Below are 13,737 nucleotides of genomic sequence, written 5' to 3'. Positions count from 1 at the left end.
AGGCTCGAGCCCGCGGCCTTTCCTTCCACCTTTCGCCGTCGTCGCCCTCTGGTTCTCCCTGTCTGGAGAATATCTAAGGAAGGGGCTCCCAGCCAGAGCTTGCTGGGAAGTGTAAGCTGAGGCAGCCCAGCGTGGTCGAAGGACCCAGTGCCGCCCAGGTACTGCGGGACTGCCTCGGGAGCTGGCCCCATGGGTGTAGCAGGCGCAGCTTCCGGGAAGGGCGGAGCCGCTTCCTCCGCTGGCAGCCACCTGAAGTACCCGCGCACCCTACAGTCCTCACTGCCGCGGCTCCCTCCACTTGAGGAGCCCGCCCTCCCCGCGACCTGGACCGCCCCGGGCTGTCGCAGACCTGTCCTTACACAGGCAAGCTTAACCCGGAACACCCCAGGAGCCGCCACGTGCCTGCCCTCGTGGGTACCCTGCCCCAAGTCCACCCGTCCTCCCCAGAGCTGAAGACAGGCCTGGTTTCCTCCAACGAGCAGCGCAATCCTTGCAAAGCACAGTTTGCAATAGCGTAGGTGCCTATTTGGGAAAAGAGGTTCGAAAAGAGCAGGCTGCAGTCGCTGGACCTGGCTACCGACTGGCCAGCAACTCCCAGACAGCAGCATGGAAGTTATGTATGTATGTATGTATGTATGTATGTATGCATTTCCAAGTCAAAGACCTAACACGACCCTGCTGATTCGCTTTTAAACCTCGGGGAAAGTGACTGGCTGGCATCTGGGTACACTAGAACCTCACCTCCTAAATGTGTTAGGTATCTTGCAATGCGGCCACTGAGATGGAGAGAGGCTGAGAGCTGGACGAACTGCCATCTCTCCTTCCATCTTGGCCTTAGCTCTAAGAACCTAACTCCCTGGCTGTGGGATGCATGCGGAGTCCAGTATCGCCTGGCGGTGCTCCCTGGAGGCGGGAAAATTCAGCTTTCCCTCTCCACGACAGGAGGCGCTGTGTTTGTTGAAATCCCCCTGGCCGCGAGCCGCGAACCTGGGATCCCTGAGCTGGATCAAGGCTCCGAAGCTGTCAGAGTCCATTCTGCATCACCGGTCTTGGGCTTTGAAGAAGCCTAGAAGAAATTCCGCTTTGGCCATCATGCTATGAAAAGTGGATTTTTTTTTCCTAAGACAACTTTTTGTTTTGTTTTGTTTTGTTTTTGAAAATATGAGACTTAGTAGGTTTGGGAAGTGGGCTAAAAGAATATTTAATATTGTAATTGATCCCCCTTTTAAGGTGACAGTGTTTTTCCCCTGCTTAAAGCACCAGCTTTTTTGTGCACTATAAAAGCTATTACTATCTATAAATTGTTACTCTCAGTAGAAAATACCCTAGTCTTGCTCCGTGTTATTGGAGAGCCAAGAGGGTATTGGAGAATCACCTCCAGAAGGAACAAGGAAGCTCATTAGCACTGAAAGTCCCCCGGATCAGGCCGAGGAAGCTGAGCATCCGTGTACTTTACAAATGGAACTAAAGTCAGCTACTGATGGGAACTTTGCAAAAAAGAATTAGTTTCTGACACACAATTCGCAGATACATTTACACAAACTGATGGGACAACTTGCAGTCACAGGAGAAGGCTGCATTAGGGAGGGTTCCTGCCCTCCTGAGGTCCAGGTGGATTTAATTTCATTCATTCCTTTCCTTATGTGACGATTCTATCCCCCACCCTTTCTGTAAAAAAAAAAAAAAAGTAATCCAATGCTTTTATCTTTTTTATTTCCTTAACTGCACATCTTCACCCTCTCTGCTCCCCTGCTGACTTAAGAGATTTGTTTGGTTCAGGGATTTAAAGTGATTCGCTTGCCAGATTTCAAGTAGAAGAGATTGAAAAGAACAAAGCACAGGGAAAAAGGTATCTGTTTGGAAGACAAGTTAAAACACATTTCTTAAAATGAGATTAATAACATTTTAAAAACTTTGCAAAACAAGAAGATTTTGCGGATTCTTAATTACTTTAGATTTTATTTTATTGTTGCTTAAGGAAACCTAGTGGTTCTACAGGCAGTACAACAAACACATGGTCACAGGACACTCAGAAACAAACACACTCAGTCACACGTGCTCAGAAATACACAAACGGTCACACACTCAGAAACACACGCACCATCTCCCAATCTATCACCAACTCATTGCCTATCACCCAGTCACTTCAGTATTCTCTCTCCTAGGACAAGTGGGCAATCCACCACCCAGGGCCTCAGGAGAGTAAAGAGACTTTGCGTTGGGGAGACTCTCCCATCGACGTCCAGGACCGATTAGGAACCAAGTGAGCCCCTGAGATCTCAGCCCGGACCCTCCGGGTCACAGGACCAAGCGCCGCTGCGGGCAGTCTCGGGCTTCTGCCTGGCACCTCTTTCGCAGTGCACACGCGTTCCCGCGCCCAGGCCCTTGCTCTCCCAGCTAACGCGCGTGTTATGGGAGATGTCCCCTCCCCCTGACCTTTTCCTATCAGAAACCAGACGGTCGTCTCCAGCTCAGTCCCTGAAGCTGCTGGAGGGGGGCGGGAGGAGGAGCCCGGCAGAGGGAGGACGGCCCGACTTGGGTCCGCCTGCCCTATCACACAGACATCTGCTCTCAGTTGCTTCCTCTTTATGGTCGCTACAGATGACAGGAGAGAGGAGCGGAACGAGGCGGAAAAAAAAAAAAGTTATGTCATAAAGATATAAACCGGTGCTGTGACTCACCTGCTCTTAGCCGCAGGTACGAGTTTCGTGGCAGCGCCTCCGCTCTGCTAGCCGGGAGCCCGGGTCGGCCTAACGTCACTTGGCTCGGCTGACTCAGATGACCCGGTTTCTAGTGACGAAGCAAAAGTGGGGCTTTTTCCCTTTTCTAGTCGGAAGCTCAGGAGGAAAGAAAGAAAGAAAAAAAAGTCTGTATTCTCCAGTCTCCTGGGGTTGAACTTTGGGTCAGGAATTAGGAGGGAGGGGGCAAGGAGAGCAGGAGGGGCGCGAGACTGGGCCGCAGCCCGCGCTCAGAAGGTGGCAAGTACCTCTGGGGAGGGACCCCGGGGTCACTTAGCCCACAAAGTCTCTAAGCCCAGTCTCCGACGCCACCGCCCCCAGCCTTCTCTGGCTATGAGGTTCCCATCTAGACCCCTAGCCCGCCCGCCTGGCCCCGCCCATTTTTTCTTTTTCCAAAGGGTGTTACACCCCCTCCCACCCCACTTCCCTCTTTCCCTAGCCTCCGGGCCTAAACCAATTACACTGCTTTGCAAACAAAGTGAGGGCCGCGCTTGGGGGAGGGGGCGCGGGGGAGGGGGCGCGCGCAGCGGTGGCGCGGCGGGGCGGGAGGCGCGGCGGGGCGGGAGGCGCGGCGGCCGGACTGGCGGGCGGCCGCCTTGCAGGTGCACCTCGGGCTTTGTAGGTGCGAGCGTCTTTGTGCGGCGGACAAATGGGGAGAGGACGAGGAGGTGGGCACTCGAGCGACGTAAGATCCACATCAGCTCAACTGCACTCGCCTCGCAGAGGCCGCCCGCTCACTTCCCGCGGAGGCGCTCCCCGGCGCCGCGCTCCGCGGCAGCCGCCTGCCCCCGGCGCTGCCCCCGCCTGCAGCGCCGCCGCCGCCTCGCAAGCCGCGCCCCGCAGCTCTGGGCTTCCTCTTCGCCGGGGTGGCGTTGGGCCCGCGCGGGCGCTCGGGTGACTGCAGCTACTCGGTTCCCCTCCCCCGCCCCGCGCCGCGCGGCCGCCCGTCGCTTCGTACAGGGCTGGATGGTTGTATTGGGCAGGGTGGCTCCAGGATGTTAGGGACTGTGAAGATGGAAGGGCATGAGACCAGCGACTGGAACAGCTACTACGCGGACACGCAGGAGGTGAGAGGCGAGACGAGGCGGGCGGCCGGCGGGGCGCCGCTGGAGCCCGTGCCGGGGGAGGCCGGGGAGCGGTGGGCGCCGGGCAGGGCGGACAGTCGGGCCGGGGGCGCCTCCTCGGTGCCACCGCTGCCCGCCCGCCGGTGTGGTCCCGGCCGGGCCTTGGCCGGGCCTGGAAGCGGGACTTGCTGCCCTGCTCTGTCCCGACTCTAGCAGCCGGAGAGGGAGTTTTAGGAAACTCCGGGCTTTGAAAACAGCGGCCCTGGGAAGCACTTGCCTCTTCCCAGCAGCGAGCGGGAGCAGGAGCCGGGCCCGGGGTGCCGCGGGCGGGCGAACGCTGGCGCGAGTTGGAAGCAACTCTGAGAAAGCCGGAGCATACCCGCAAGGCGACCTCTTCGTCCCGCCGTTTAATCCGCAGACGTCTTCTGATTAAAGCGCTCTGCCGCCAAGTTGGGTGTCTCAATAATGAAACGATTTCTAAATTTTATAAAACTTGTTCTTCAAAAGCCCTATGTGGGGAGAAGTGTGCGCCTTCTTCTCTAAAACCGCTGGGTGGCGCTAGTGCGACCAGAATCTTCTTCAGAACTCCGGGCCGAGAACCTGTTTCTCTTCATTGTCCCCTTGGCGGCACGTTCATGGGGGTTATTTTTACAATGTGCACAAAAGGATTACAGGGAAAACCAGGTACAGGGAGGACTAGCACCTATTAAAAGTATTTTTCTGGAAACAGCTGGCTATTACCCCCCAAAAGTTTAATTACCATTATTGAAAACGCGTATTGGAACTGCCTTGGATAATCTTGGGAAGAGGGAAAGAAAATAAAGCCCCAAGGTAAAAAAAGAATTTTCAGACGTGGACAGAAAAATATAGAATCACGTAATATTTTGATGGTAACTAACTTATTTAGATTTATATATTCACAAGTTTACCTCTGAGTTTATTTGCATACCATAGTTTACTGGGTGTTCCTATTTAAATCTATTTGTTCTCATGTTTTCAAACTGAGTCATACTTGCTAATGAAAATAAACTTAAGGACATCATAATTCCTTATTAAATTATCAGAGGAGTGCTTTTTAATATGCCTAGGTTCTGTATGTTTAAAATACTGTACCGAATGCATTCCCACATTGCTGTTGATAAGGATTTTCGCTTGCTGATGATTTTAAAAGCAGCTCAGAGGTCTTCCAGAGATTTAATTCTGACGCAGTCATCTCGACCCTACCATTCAACTGAGACCCCTAGCGAAAGTACTTTCTAACATACTAAAGCTGAGAATTAGGAAATACAATGGCATTAAGAGAAAATAGGTAGAATTTGATTTTTGAATTTTAAATTATTCAAGACTACTCACGGAATTTCAAAGCTGGGCATTGAAATCATCAGCAGCAACATCAGTATGTGGAAAAAAAAAAGATTTATTTTGACAAACTGTGTCACCAGTATTTTTAAATAGGGGACGGTGAAGTGGTGACAAAATTAATGCGAGTTTCTAAATAGCTTGCAGAGGTGTACATGCAAAGTCACGTTAAAATAAAATGCATATAGCACATTGAGATTATTATGGCACCCCCTCCCAGCCCTTTCTGTTATGGATATACTTTTAGTTTGATTTTTCCAAAACTTATTTAACTTCTGAGTTCGCTTCCCTTTTTAACATTACAGTTGCTACAAGCAGGTAGAAAACACTACTTCTAAATACAATAAAAAACAAAAAGTCACCATAAGCAAAAACTCCTAGGACAATAAAGCCACTTGTTAGGAAATAAATGATTCAGGGGGTCCCATGTCCATAGGTGATTTGCTCTATCAGGGAGTTTCATTAACAGTCCGCCATAACAACCGAAACCGCTGTGCGGTCAGCCAGGCCTGCAGACTCAGGCGAGGAGGGCACAGAGCTGGTGCCCTGTGGCCCGCTCAGTGGGCCTGTGACGCGGAACCCATTGCACCCTTAGGGTGAAGTGAATAAGCAGAGGGTCAGAGATTAATTCTATTTTCGGAGTTTTAAAGACATTTCCCCCCAAAGAGCGCTTTGCCGAGGCTGGCTGGGGTGGAGACTTGGAGACCGCCTAGCGTGGATGGAGGAGGCGATGAGAGGGACCTGGAAGCCAGCCCCTGAGCCTGGCGTGTAAGGCGATTACACATCTTCCTGGGGACATATTTTCTGTGAGCGCTTGTCTTTCATGCCTGTCGCGCTAGGATTTTCCCCCTACCGTGCAAGACATCTTTGCTCGGTCTGGGGAGGGCGCTTAGCCGTTTGCCCTGGGTAGGGGTGTCCCGTGTTCTGCAGAAGTGCTCTGCACTTGCCCCCGGATTAACTCCCGGCCGGCCGCCCTCCTGTGCCCACCACTAACCCCGCCCTCTGGGGCTTCTTCGCTGTCTCCGCTCCAGGCCTATTCCTCCGTCCCGGTCAGCAACATGAACTCAGGCCTGGGCTCCATGAACTCCATGAACACCTACATGACCATGAACACCATGACCACGAGCGGCAACATGACCCCGGCGTCCTTCAACATGTCCTATGCCAACCCGGGCCTAGGGGCCGGCCTGAGTCCCGGCGCCGTAGCCGGCATGCCCGGGGGCTCGGCGGGCGCCATGAACAGCATGACTGCGGCCGGCGTGACGGCCATGGGTACGGCGCTGAGCCCGGGCGGTATGGGCGCCATGGGCGCGCAGCAGGCGGCCTCCATGAATGGCCTGGGCCCCTACGCGGCCGCCATGAACCAGTGCATGAGCCCCATGGCGTACGCGCCGTCCAACCTGGGCCGCAGCCGCGCGGGCGGCGGCGGCGACGCCAAGACGTTCAAGCGCAGTTACCCGCACGCCAAGCCGCCCTACTCGTACATCTCGCTCATCACCATGGCCATCCAGCAGGCGCCCAGCAAGATGCTCACGCTGAGCGAGATTTACCAGTGGATCATGGACCTCTTCCCCTATTACCGGCAGAACCAGCAGCGTTGGCAGAACTCCATCCGCCACTCGCTGTCCTTCAATGACTGCTTCGTCAAGGTGGCGCGCTCCCCGGACAAGCCGGGCAAGGGCTCCTACTGGACGCTGCACCCGGACTCCGGCAACATGTTCGAGAACGGCTGCTACTTGCGCCGCCAGAAGCGCTTCAAGTGCGAGAAGCAGCCGGGGGCCGGCGGCGGGGGCGGGAGCGGGGGCGGCGGCGGCAAGGGCGGCCCTGAGAGCCGCAAGGACCCCTCTGGCGCCTCTAACCCCAGCGCCGACTCGCCCCTCCATCGGGGCGTGCATGGGAAGGCCGGCCAGCTAGAGGGCGCGCCGGCCCCCGGGCCCGCCGCCAGCCCCCAGACTCTGGACCACAGTGGGGCGACGGCGACAGGGGGCGCCTCGGAGTTGAAGACACCAGCCTCCTCATCTGCGCCCCCCATAAGCTCCGGGCCCGGGGCGCTGGCCTCTGTGCCCCCCTCTCACCCGGCACACGGCCTGGCACCCCACGAGTCCCAGCTGCATCTGAAAGGGGACCCCCACTACTCCTTCAACCACCCGTTCTCCATCAACAACCTCATGTCCTCCTCGGAGCAGCAGCATAAGCTGGACTTCAAGGCATACGAGCAGGCACTGCAGTACTCGCCTTACGGCTCTACGTTGCCCACCAGCCTGCCTCTAGGTAGCGCCTCGGTGACCACCAGGAGCCCCATCGAGCCCTCAGCCCTGGAGCCGGCGTACTACCAAGGTGTGTATTCCAGACCCGTCCTAAACACTTCCTAGCTCCCGGGACTGGGGGGTTTGTCAGGCACAGCCATGCTGGTAGCAAGAGAGAAAATCAACAGCAAACAAAACCACACAAACCAAACCGACAACAGCATAATAAAATCCCAACAACTATTTTTATTTCCTTTTTCATACACAACCTTCCCCCCAGTGCAAAAGACTGTTACTTTATTATTGTATTCAAAATTCATTGTGTATATTACTACAAAGACAACCCCAAACCAATTTTTTTCCTGCGAAGTTCAATGATCCACAAGTGTATATATGAAATTCTCCTCCTCCTTTGCCCCCCTCTCTTTCTTCCCTCTTTCCCCTCCAGACATTCTAGTTTGTGGAGGGTTATTTAAAAAAAACAAAAAAGGAAGATGCTCAAGTTTGTAAAATATTTGTTTGTGCTTTTCCCCCCTCCTTACCTGACCCCCTACGAGTTTACAGGTCTGTGGCAATACTCTTAACCATAAGAATTGAAATGGTGAAGAAACAAGTATACACTAGAGGTTCTTAAAGTATTGAAAGACAATACTGCTGTTAGATAGCAAGACATAAACAGATTATAAACATCAGAGCCATTTGCTTTTCAGTTTACATTTCTGATACATGCAGATAGCAGATGTCTTTAAATGAAACACATGTATATTGTGTATGGACTTAATTATGCACATGCTCAGATGTGTAGACATCCTCCGTATATTTACATAACATATAGAGGTAATAGATAGGTGATATACATGATACATTCTCAAGAGCTGCTTGACCGAAAGTTACAAGGACCCCAACCCCTTTGTCTTCTCTACCTACAGACGGCCCTGGGAATCAATTCCTCAGGAATTGCCCTCAAGAACTCTGCTTCTTGCTTTGCAGAGTGCCATGGTCATGTCATTCTGAGGTCACATAACATATAAAATTAGTTTCTATGAGTGTATACCATTTAAAGAATATTTTTTCCAGAAAAAGGGAATATTACAATGTTGGAGGAGAGATAAGTTATAGGGAGCTGGATTTCAAAACGTGGTCCAAGATTTAAAAATCCTATTGATTGTGGCCATTTTAATCATTGCCATCGTGTGCTTGTTTCATCCAGTGTTATGCACTTTCCACAGTTGGACATGGTGTTAGTATAGCCAGACGGGTTTCATTATTATTTCTCTTTGCTTTCTCAATGTTAATTTATTGCATGGTTTATTCTTTTTCTTTACAGCTGAAATTGCTTTAAATGATGGTGAAAATTACAACTTAAATTGTTAATTTTTATCAATGTGATTGTAATTAAAAATATTTTGATTTAAATAACAAAAATAATACCAGATTTTAAGCCGTGGAAAATGTTCTTGATCATTTGCAATTAAGGACTTTAAATAAATCAAATGTTAACAAAAGAGGATTTCTGTTATTTTTCTTCACTTAATCCGAAGTGGATATTTCTAAATATGATATTTTTCAAATTCTAGAACTGAATATAAATGACAAAAGTGAAAATAAAATTGTTTTGTCTATTATTATAATGAATTTATAGCTAGTAAAAGGGAGTGAAAGAAATTCAAGTAAAGTGTATAAATTGATTTAATATTCCAAGAACTGAGATTTTTAAGATTCTTTATTCCCAGTGATGTTTACTTCATTTTTTTTTTCACACCGGCTTAAGCCTTCTGTGTTTCCTTTGAGCCTTTTCACTACAAAATCAAATATTAATTTAACTACCTTTCCTCCTTCCCCAATGTATCACTTTCCTTTATCTGAGAATTCTTCCAATGAAAATAAAATATCAGCTGTGGCTGATAGAATTAAGTTGTCTCCAACGGAGACTCCTGAACCCTCTTCTCATTAAAAGAGAAACAAAACTTAGCCATCAGGGTAGCTCTGGAGGAGGTGGGAGGAGGGGAGTTAATTCACTCTCGCAGGGGAAGCGTTGTGCCTACAGGACATTTTAGGGTAGCCGCTGTTTTGCATTTTGTGAAGTTATTTTTTAAATTTTGATTCAAAAATGTCGTTCCTAAGAACTTAAAGTTGATAATTTGTCTGACTTCTAAGGAGCTTTTAAATGCAACTTCACACCCCATAGTTGCTTGGGATCACAAAATCATTAATCTCCTTTGATAGCAGGCTCACTTTCCAGTCCACCTATTTCTTTGTAAGTCTTGTTCGGATTGACATCAACAATAACAACACCAGCTCAAGCAGAGGCCGGCCTGCCTGAGCTCTTGTGTATGAACTCCATCCTCACCAGGGCTTGAACTTGGACAGCCTTTACTTTGATCGCCCCACTCCACACCGCGGACAAGATAAAAAGAGCTGTGTGAGTCGCTTAATTATCGCGTAATTGCCTCCCCAGATGAGAGAAAGGGTGCCATGTAGCACTTGAGAAAAATCCAGAAATCCCAAACCCCCACTCACTTTAGTTAATGAAAGGAGGAGGGGAGGGAAATTACTGGTTTGAATAATTTCAAACCCTAATTTGGAGACCTCGTAAGGACATCAAAGTCCCAAAGAGAGGAAAAAGCTTCCAACCCCAACAGTTACTCATATTTACATAAGGTAAACAAATGTGGGCAAATTCAGCTTCCAAATGTAAGACAAAGGCGTGGGCTTGGGCCTCGGAATCCCGCCCCCACTGAATCTAAGATGTTTAACTTCTGTGCTGTCCTCTCTGCGCTGTTCCCTTTCTTGTTTTCAACGTATTAGAAACATCAGCGCCTTGCCTTCACCCCACCATTAAGTTGGCCTTAGCTCTTGCTCTCTTACTTGCCGGAGACATTTTCTAATTATGCGGGGGACGGGGCACTTTGGAGACCTGCCTCGGGAGCTGGGCCGCGAGGAGCCTGCAGGCCCAGTCCCTGCCTCGTGGGCTTCTCGCAGTTCTCAGACCGCATACTTCGCCACCTCTGAGCGATGCGACCTGCCACCCGCGCGTTAGGACGCGCGCGGGTTGGCGGCCAGGACAGCTGGTTGCCAGGGAAGGCGGACAGAGAAGGACAGCAAACGTCTCGAGGTGACAAGTGCAGTTAGTTCTTCATTGTTTGAGCATTTTCCCCTCCTAGCGAATAAATCTCCTGTTGAGCCTGGGACCTAAAAGTCAACAAAGAAGGCCAGCCGCCTCGTTACGGCTCCTGCGGCCCCGGCTGCCCGCGTTGCCGCGGCTGCTCCCGCTGCGTAATCCCTTCCTCGGAAACCCGGACACACAAACGCCCGGGCGCCCGGGCTGGGGCGCCGCGCCCCTGGGCCAGAGGAAACCATCTGTGGTTCCCAGGGAGTGCGGAGACCCTCCCCGAGGGCGCCGCCTTCCTGCGACCCCCACCCCATCCCCTTTTCGTCTCGGTGTTTCCACATTTCTTCACCTCGCCAGCTCCCGAAGACCAGGGCCAGGAAGGGGTTGTTGACCGTCCCGCCGCGGTGCTCCCGCTCGCTGGACTTAGGAATTTCGCCCGAGATGGGGGAGGGGTCCCCAAGGAGAGGAGGGAGGGGGCGAGGAGGGGCGAGGAGGGAAAGCCTTCCTCCAGACCCAAGTGTACAGCTCCGGAGGTGCTCGGACCCACCAACGCCACCAAGCAAACACTTTTACAAAAAAGAAAAAAAACAAATGTTTTGGGGGTGAGCATAGGACAGGGTAGGGAAGCTGCAATTGTTACTCTCACCTTGCGTTTAGGAAGGGCAGGTGTGAAACATTTTTCAGGTGATAAAAAGAGAACCAAAGATAGGGAAGAAGAAAAGCTCACCAGTTCTATTCAGCAAAAACTAAACAACTCACAAGTGTTCGCAAGTAGAAGGCAGCTCCGTCCATTTTCTACATGATGGCTAATACAGTGTTTAAATCAAAGGCACAATTTAATTTCCATTGTTCCTTTGTGATCCCCCTCATAAAGGATAAACTGATTAGAATTATTAGGAAAGGAAGGATTAAAACAAACAAGATCCTAGTAAAGCTCCTAACCTCTGTTTTCATTTTCTGAAGGATAGATACCCAATCGATTTCACTGAAAGTATAAAAAACATTCTATTTCTCAGAAGTCTAACCGATTTGAATGAGCCATAACAGAAAAGAAGTCCTGAAGTGATAAAAATGTAAGCCCTTGTTTTGGCATTTTAAAAAATTGGTCTCAATTCCACAAACATGCTTAAGTTTCTTTGCAAAAAACTGCTGAGATCAATACAAATTCCTTTCAATGCGGGCCAAAGTAGAAGACCTGTCGCCCAAATTAATTAACCTTTCCTAAAGATCAATTGGTTTTCTGTTGATTTAGCAGTAATATTGTAGAACATTTAGCTATAATGTATTTTAATGTGATCCCTCAATGTCAACAGGAAAAAATTCGTTGAAAAACAAAATAGCTTAAGTAAGTTAATAGACATTTTATACATGTGTAAAAAATATTTTGCCTTCAAAAATTAAATACCAATTGTTTTTCTGAATTGTAATAAAGTGTGTTTTGCAACTAAATGGAGTTAAGAGCAGGCCTAATTACTCCAAGATAGTTATATGCAAAAAGGTGATTGTTTTAAAGATACCTAGAACTAAATAGGTAATCAAATTACACTGAAATATAAAAACAAAATTTTCTCAAACTAAAAGAATCATTAGAATCAATAGATTCTCATGAGAGTCAGAATGTAAGAAAATGAAATGAAAAAACGTGAATATTTCACAATCTTCCTGTTTACAAATAGAATCTATTTGGAAAGGTAAAGCATTTCTTAAAGTAGAAAGTTTTATTTTGCAAGTTTTATTTTCATCCACGATGCTAGTGTATCCAAATAACATTTAACAACAGATTACCTTAAACCTTACGTTTTTTCTTCCAAATAGTTAAGTTTGGGGGCATAATAGTTCCATTGTTTTTTCTCTTTTTAGCCCCAGCCCAGCATGGTTATTTGAACTTTGGCCAGTTAGGACTGCAGCCCTCACCTTTTTGTTCTCCACCATCGTTTTACCAAGGAATCTGGGGCTGGAAAATACCCATGCCATTCAATTTTAACTTGTAAAATGCATGCATTTTCCTATTATAAACATTTTAAAACACCTGACAAGGGGGAAATCCTCACTTGCCACCTTTCTTTTTCTATTTAACTTCCTTATTTCTCCGATTATGTTAGCTGTGACTACAGTGTAAGAGCAAAGCGCATGGTGAGAGTGAGCGCCCCTCCTCCTTGTAGCCCCGGGAAATAAGGAGCCCTCCTTTTTCTAGGTGCCACTCCGTGATCTTTTGGGGTTCTCTATGTTCCAGTCAACCTACAGGACAGAGGCAAGACATTCTCCCTCAAAATCTAGGAAGGAAAGGGCTTAAGTAGAATCGTGCTCGAACACATCAGAATCCAGGTGGAATGCGGGTCAAGTCACTGGCGAAGTCAGGTTAAGAACCAGGCCAGTGACACCAACGGCAGGCCTTACCCAGAATTTAAGTGTGAGGTTGCCTTGGTTTAACTTTTTACGTCTCTCAACTCCCCTTCAAGATTATACATCAGGGGCTTTTTCTTTTCTCTTCTTTCAATTTCTGAAACCAAGAAAAAAACAACCTGGAAATTCCCCCCAAAGCATTGCCTGGAAATAGAGAACAATGAATTAAATTGGAAACCTCCTTAGTCAACCCCCCCCCACCACCTCCCATACACACACACACCTTTATAAAGGAGTACATTTGTTACTCTTTTGCTTGCCTGCTCATATCCCGGGTCAGTTTTTTGGTTTCTCTCTCTTACGCCAAATAATTGTTTTAAAACACAAACAGTTTAATGAAAAGACTGTAAGGAGCTCTGCGGAGGTTTGTATCCTTTGTATATTTAATTTTAAGGGCCTATTATGCACGAGGGAGGAAGTAGGCGCCCGCCTAGTCCCGTGCTCCTGGAGAGCGGAATTTCTTTGCATGGTTCAGGTGACTGGGATATTACTGGAACGTTCCCCTAGCTCTGGGTCCCACCTGGGGGCTTTGTGCTTCACTACCACAGTCCAGCTATACACTGCGGCTCAACAGCGGCTCAACCCTGGGCGCCAACTCCCGCTGTGTCCTCCACCGCTTTTGGTAGGTGGAGGCCGATTCAGGAGCTCGAGCGGCAATGAGCCGTGTTGTAGCGCAGGGCCTCGTCCAGGTTTCCTCGCCTCTCCCTGGAGTCACACCGCCTTCTGCAGACACGCGCTTCCTTTGTGTCATGCTTGGCTAATATATTAATGGGGCGGATAACCCGGATCCTTAGCGGAGGGGAGGAGGGGGTTGG

At 49.3% G+C, this 13,737-nt stretch overlaps 2 protein-coding genes across 2 annotated transcripts in view; one reads left to right on the top strand and one right to left on the bottom strand.

Annotated features, from left to right (window-relative positions):
- TTC6 (tetratricopeptide repeat domain 6) overlaps positions 1–3,510 on the bottom strand; it is a 226,017-nt gene extending 222,507 nt beyond the window's left edge. The window contains exon 1 of the mRNA XM_025392893.1: positions 2,682–3,510. The gene's annotated coding sequence lies outside the window, so the exon portion shown is untranslated. The remainder of the gene's footprint in view (positions 1–2,681) is intronic.
- On the top strand, positions 2,633–9,332 carry FOXA1 (forkhead box A1). The gene is made up of 3 exons (XM_025392894.1): positions 2,633–2,697; positions 3,361–3,805; positions 6,193–9,332. Exons 2-3 carry the CDS (start codon positions 3,734–3,736, stop codon positions 7,531–7,533), a joined length of 1,413 nt encoding a protein of 470 aa, XP_025248679.1. The 5' UTR covers positions 2,633–2,697; positions 3,361–3,733; the 3' UTR covers positions 7,534–9,332.
- Positions 9,333–13,737: the final 4,405 nt, after the last annotated feature.

The sequence above is a fragment of the Theropithecus gelada genome, chromosome 7b (assembly GCF_003255815.1).
Source record: "Theropithecus gelada isolate Dixy chromosome 7b, Tgel_1.0, whole genome shotgun sequence".
NCBI lineage: Eukaryota > Metazoa > Chordata > Mammalia > Primates > Cercopithecidae > Theropithecus > Theropithecus gelada.
Note: the sequence above shows the minus strand (reverse complement) of the source record. Positions and strands in the feature narration are given on the sequence as shown.

What these genes read in the sequence shown, in the direction of transcription:
- FOXA1 (XM_025392894.1), top strand. Translation starts at nt 3,734, where the DNA reads ATGTTAGGGACTGTGAAGATGGAAGGGCATGAGACCAGCGACTGGAAC. An exon ending in ACTACGCGGACACGCAGGAG is followed by an intron (nt 3,806 to 6,192) that starts GTGAGAGGCGAG and finishes TCTCCGCTCCAG; the next exon opens with GCCTATTCCTCCGTCCCGGT.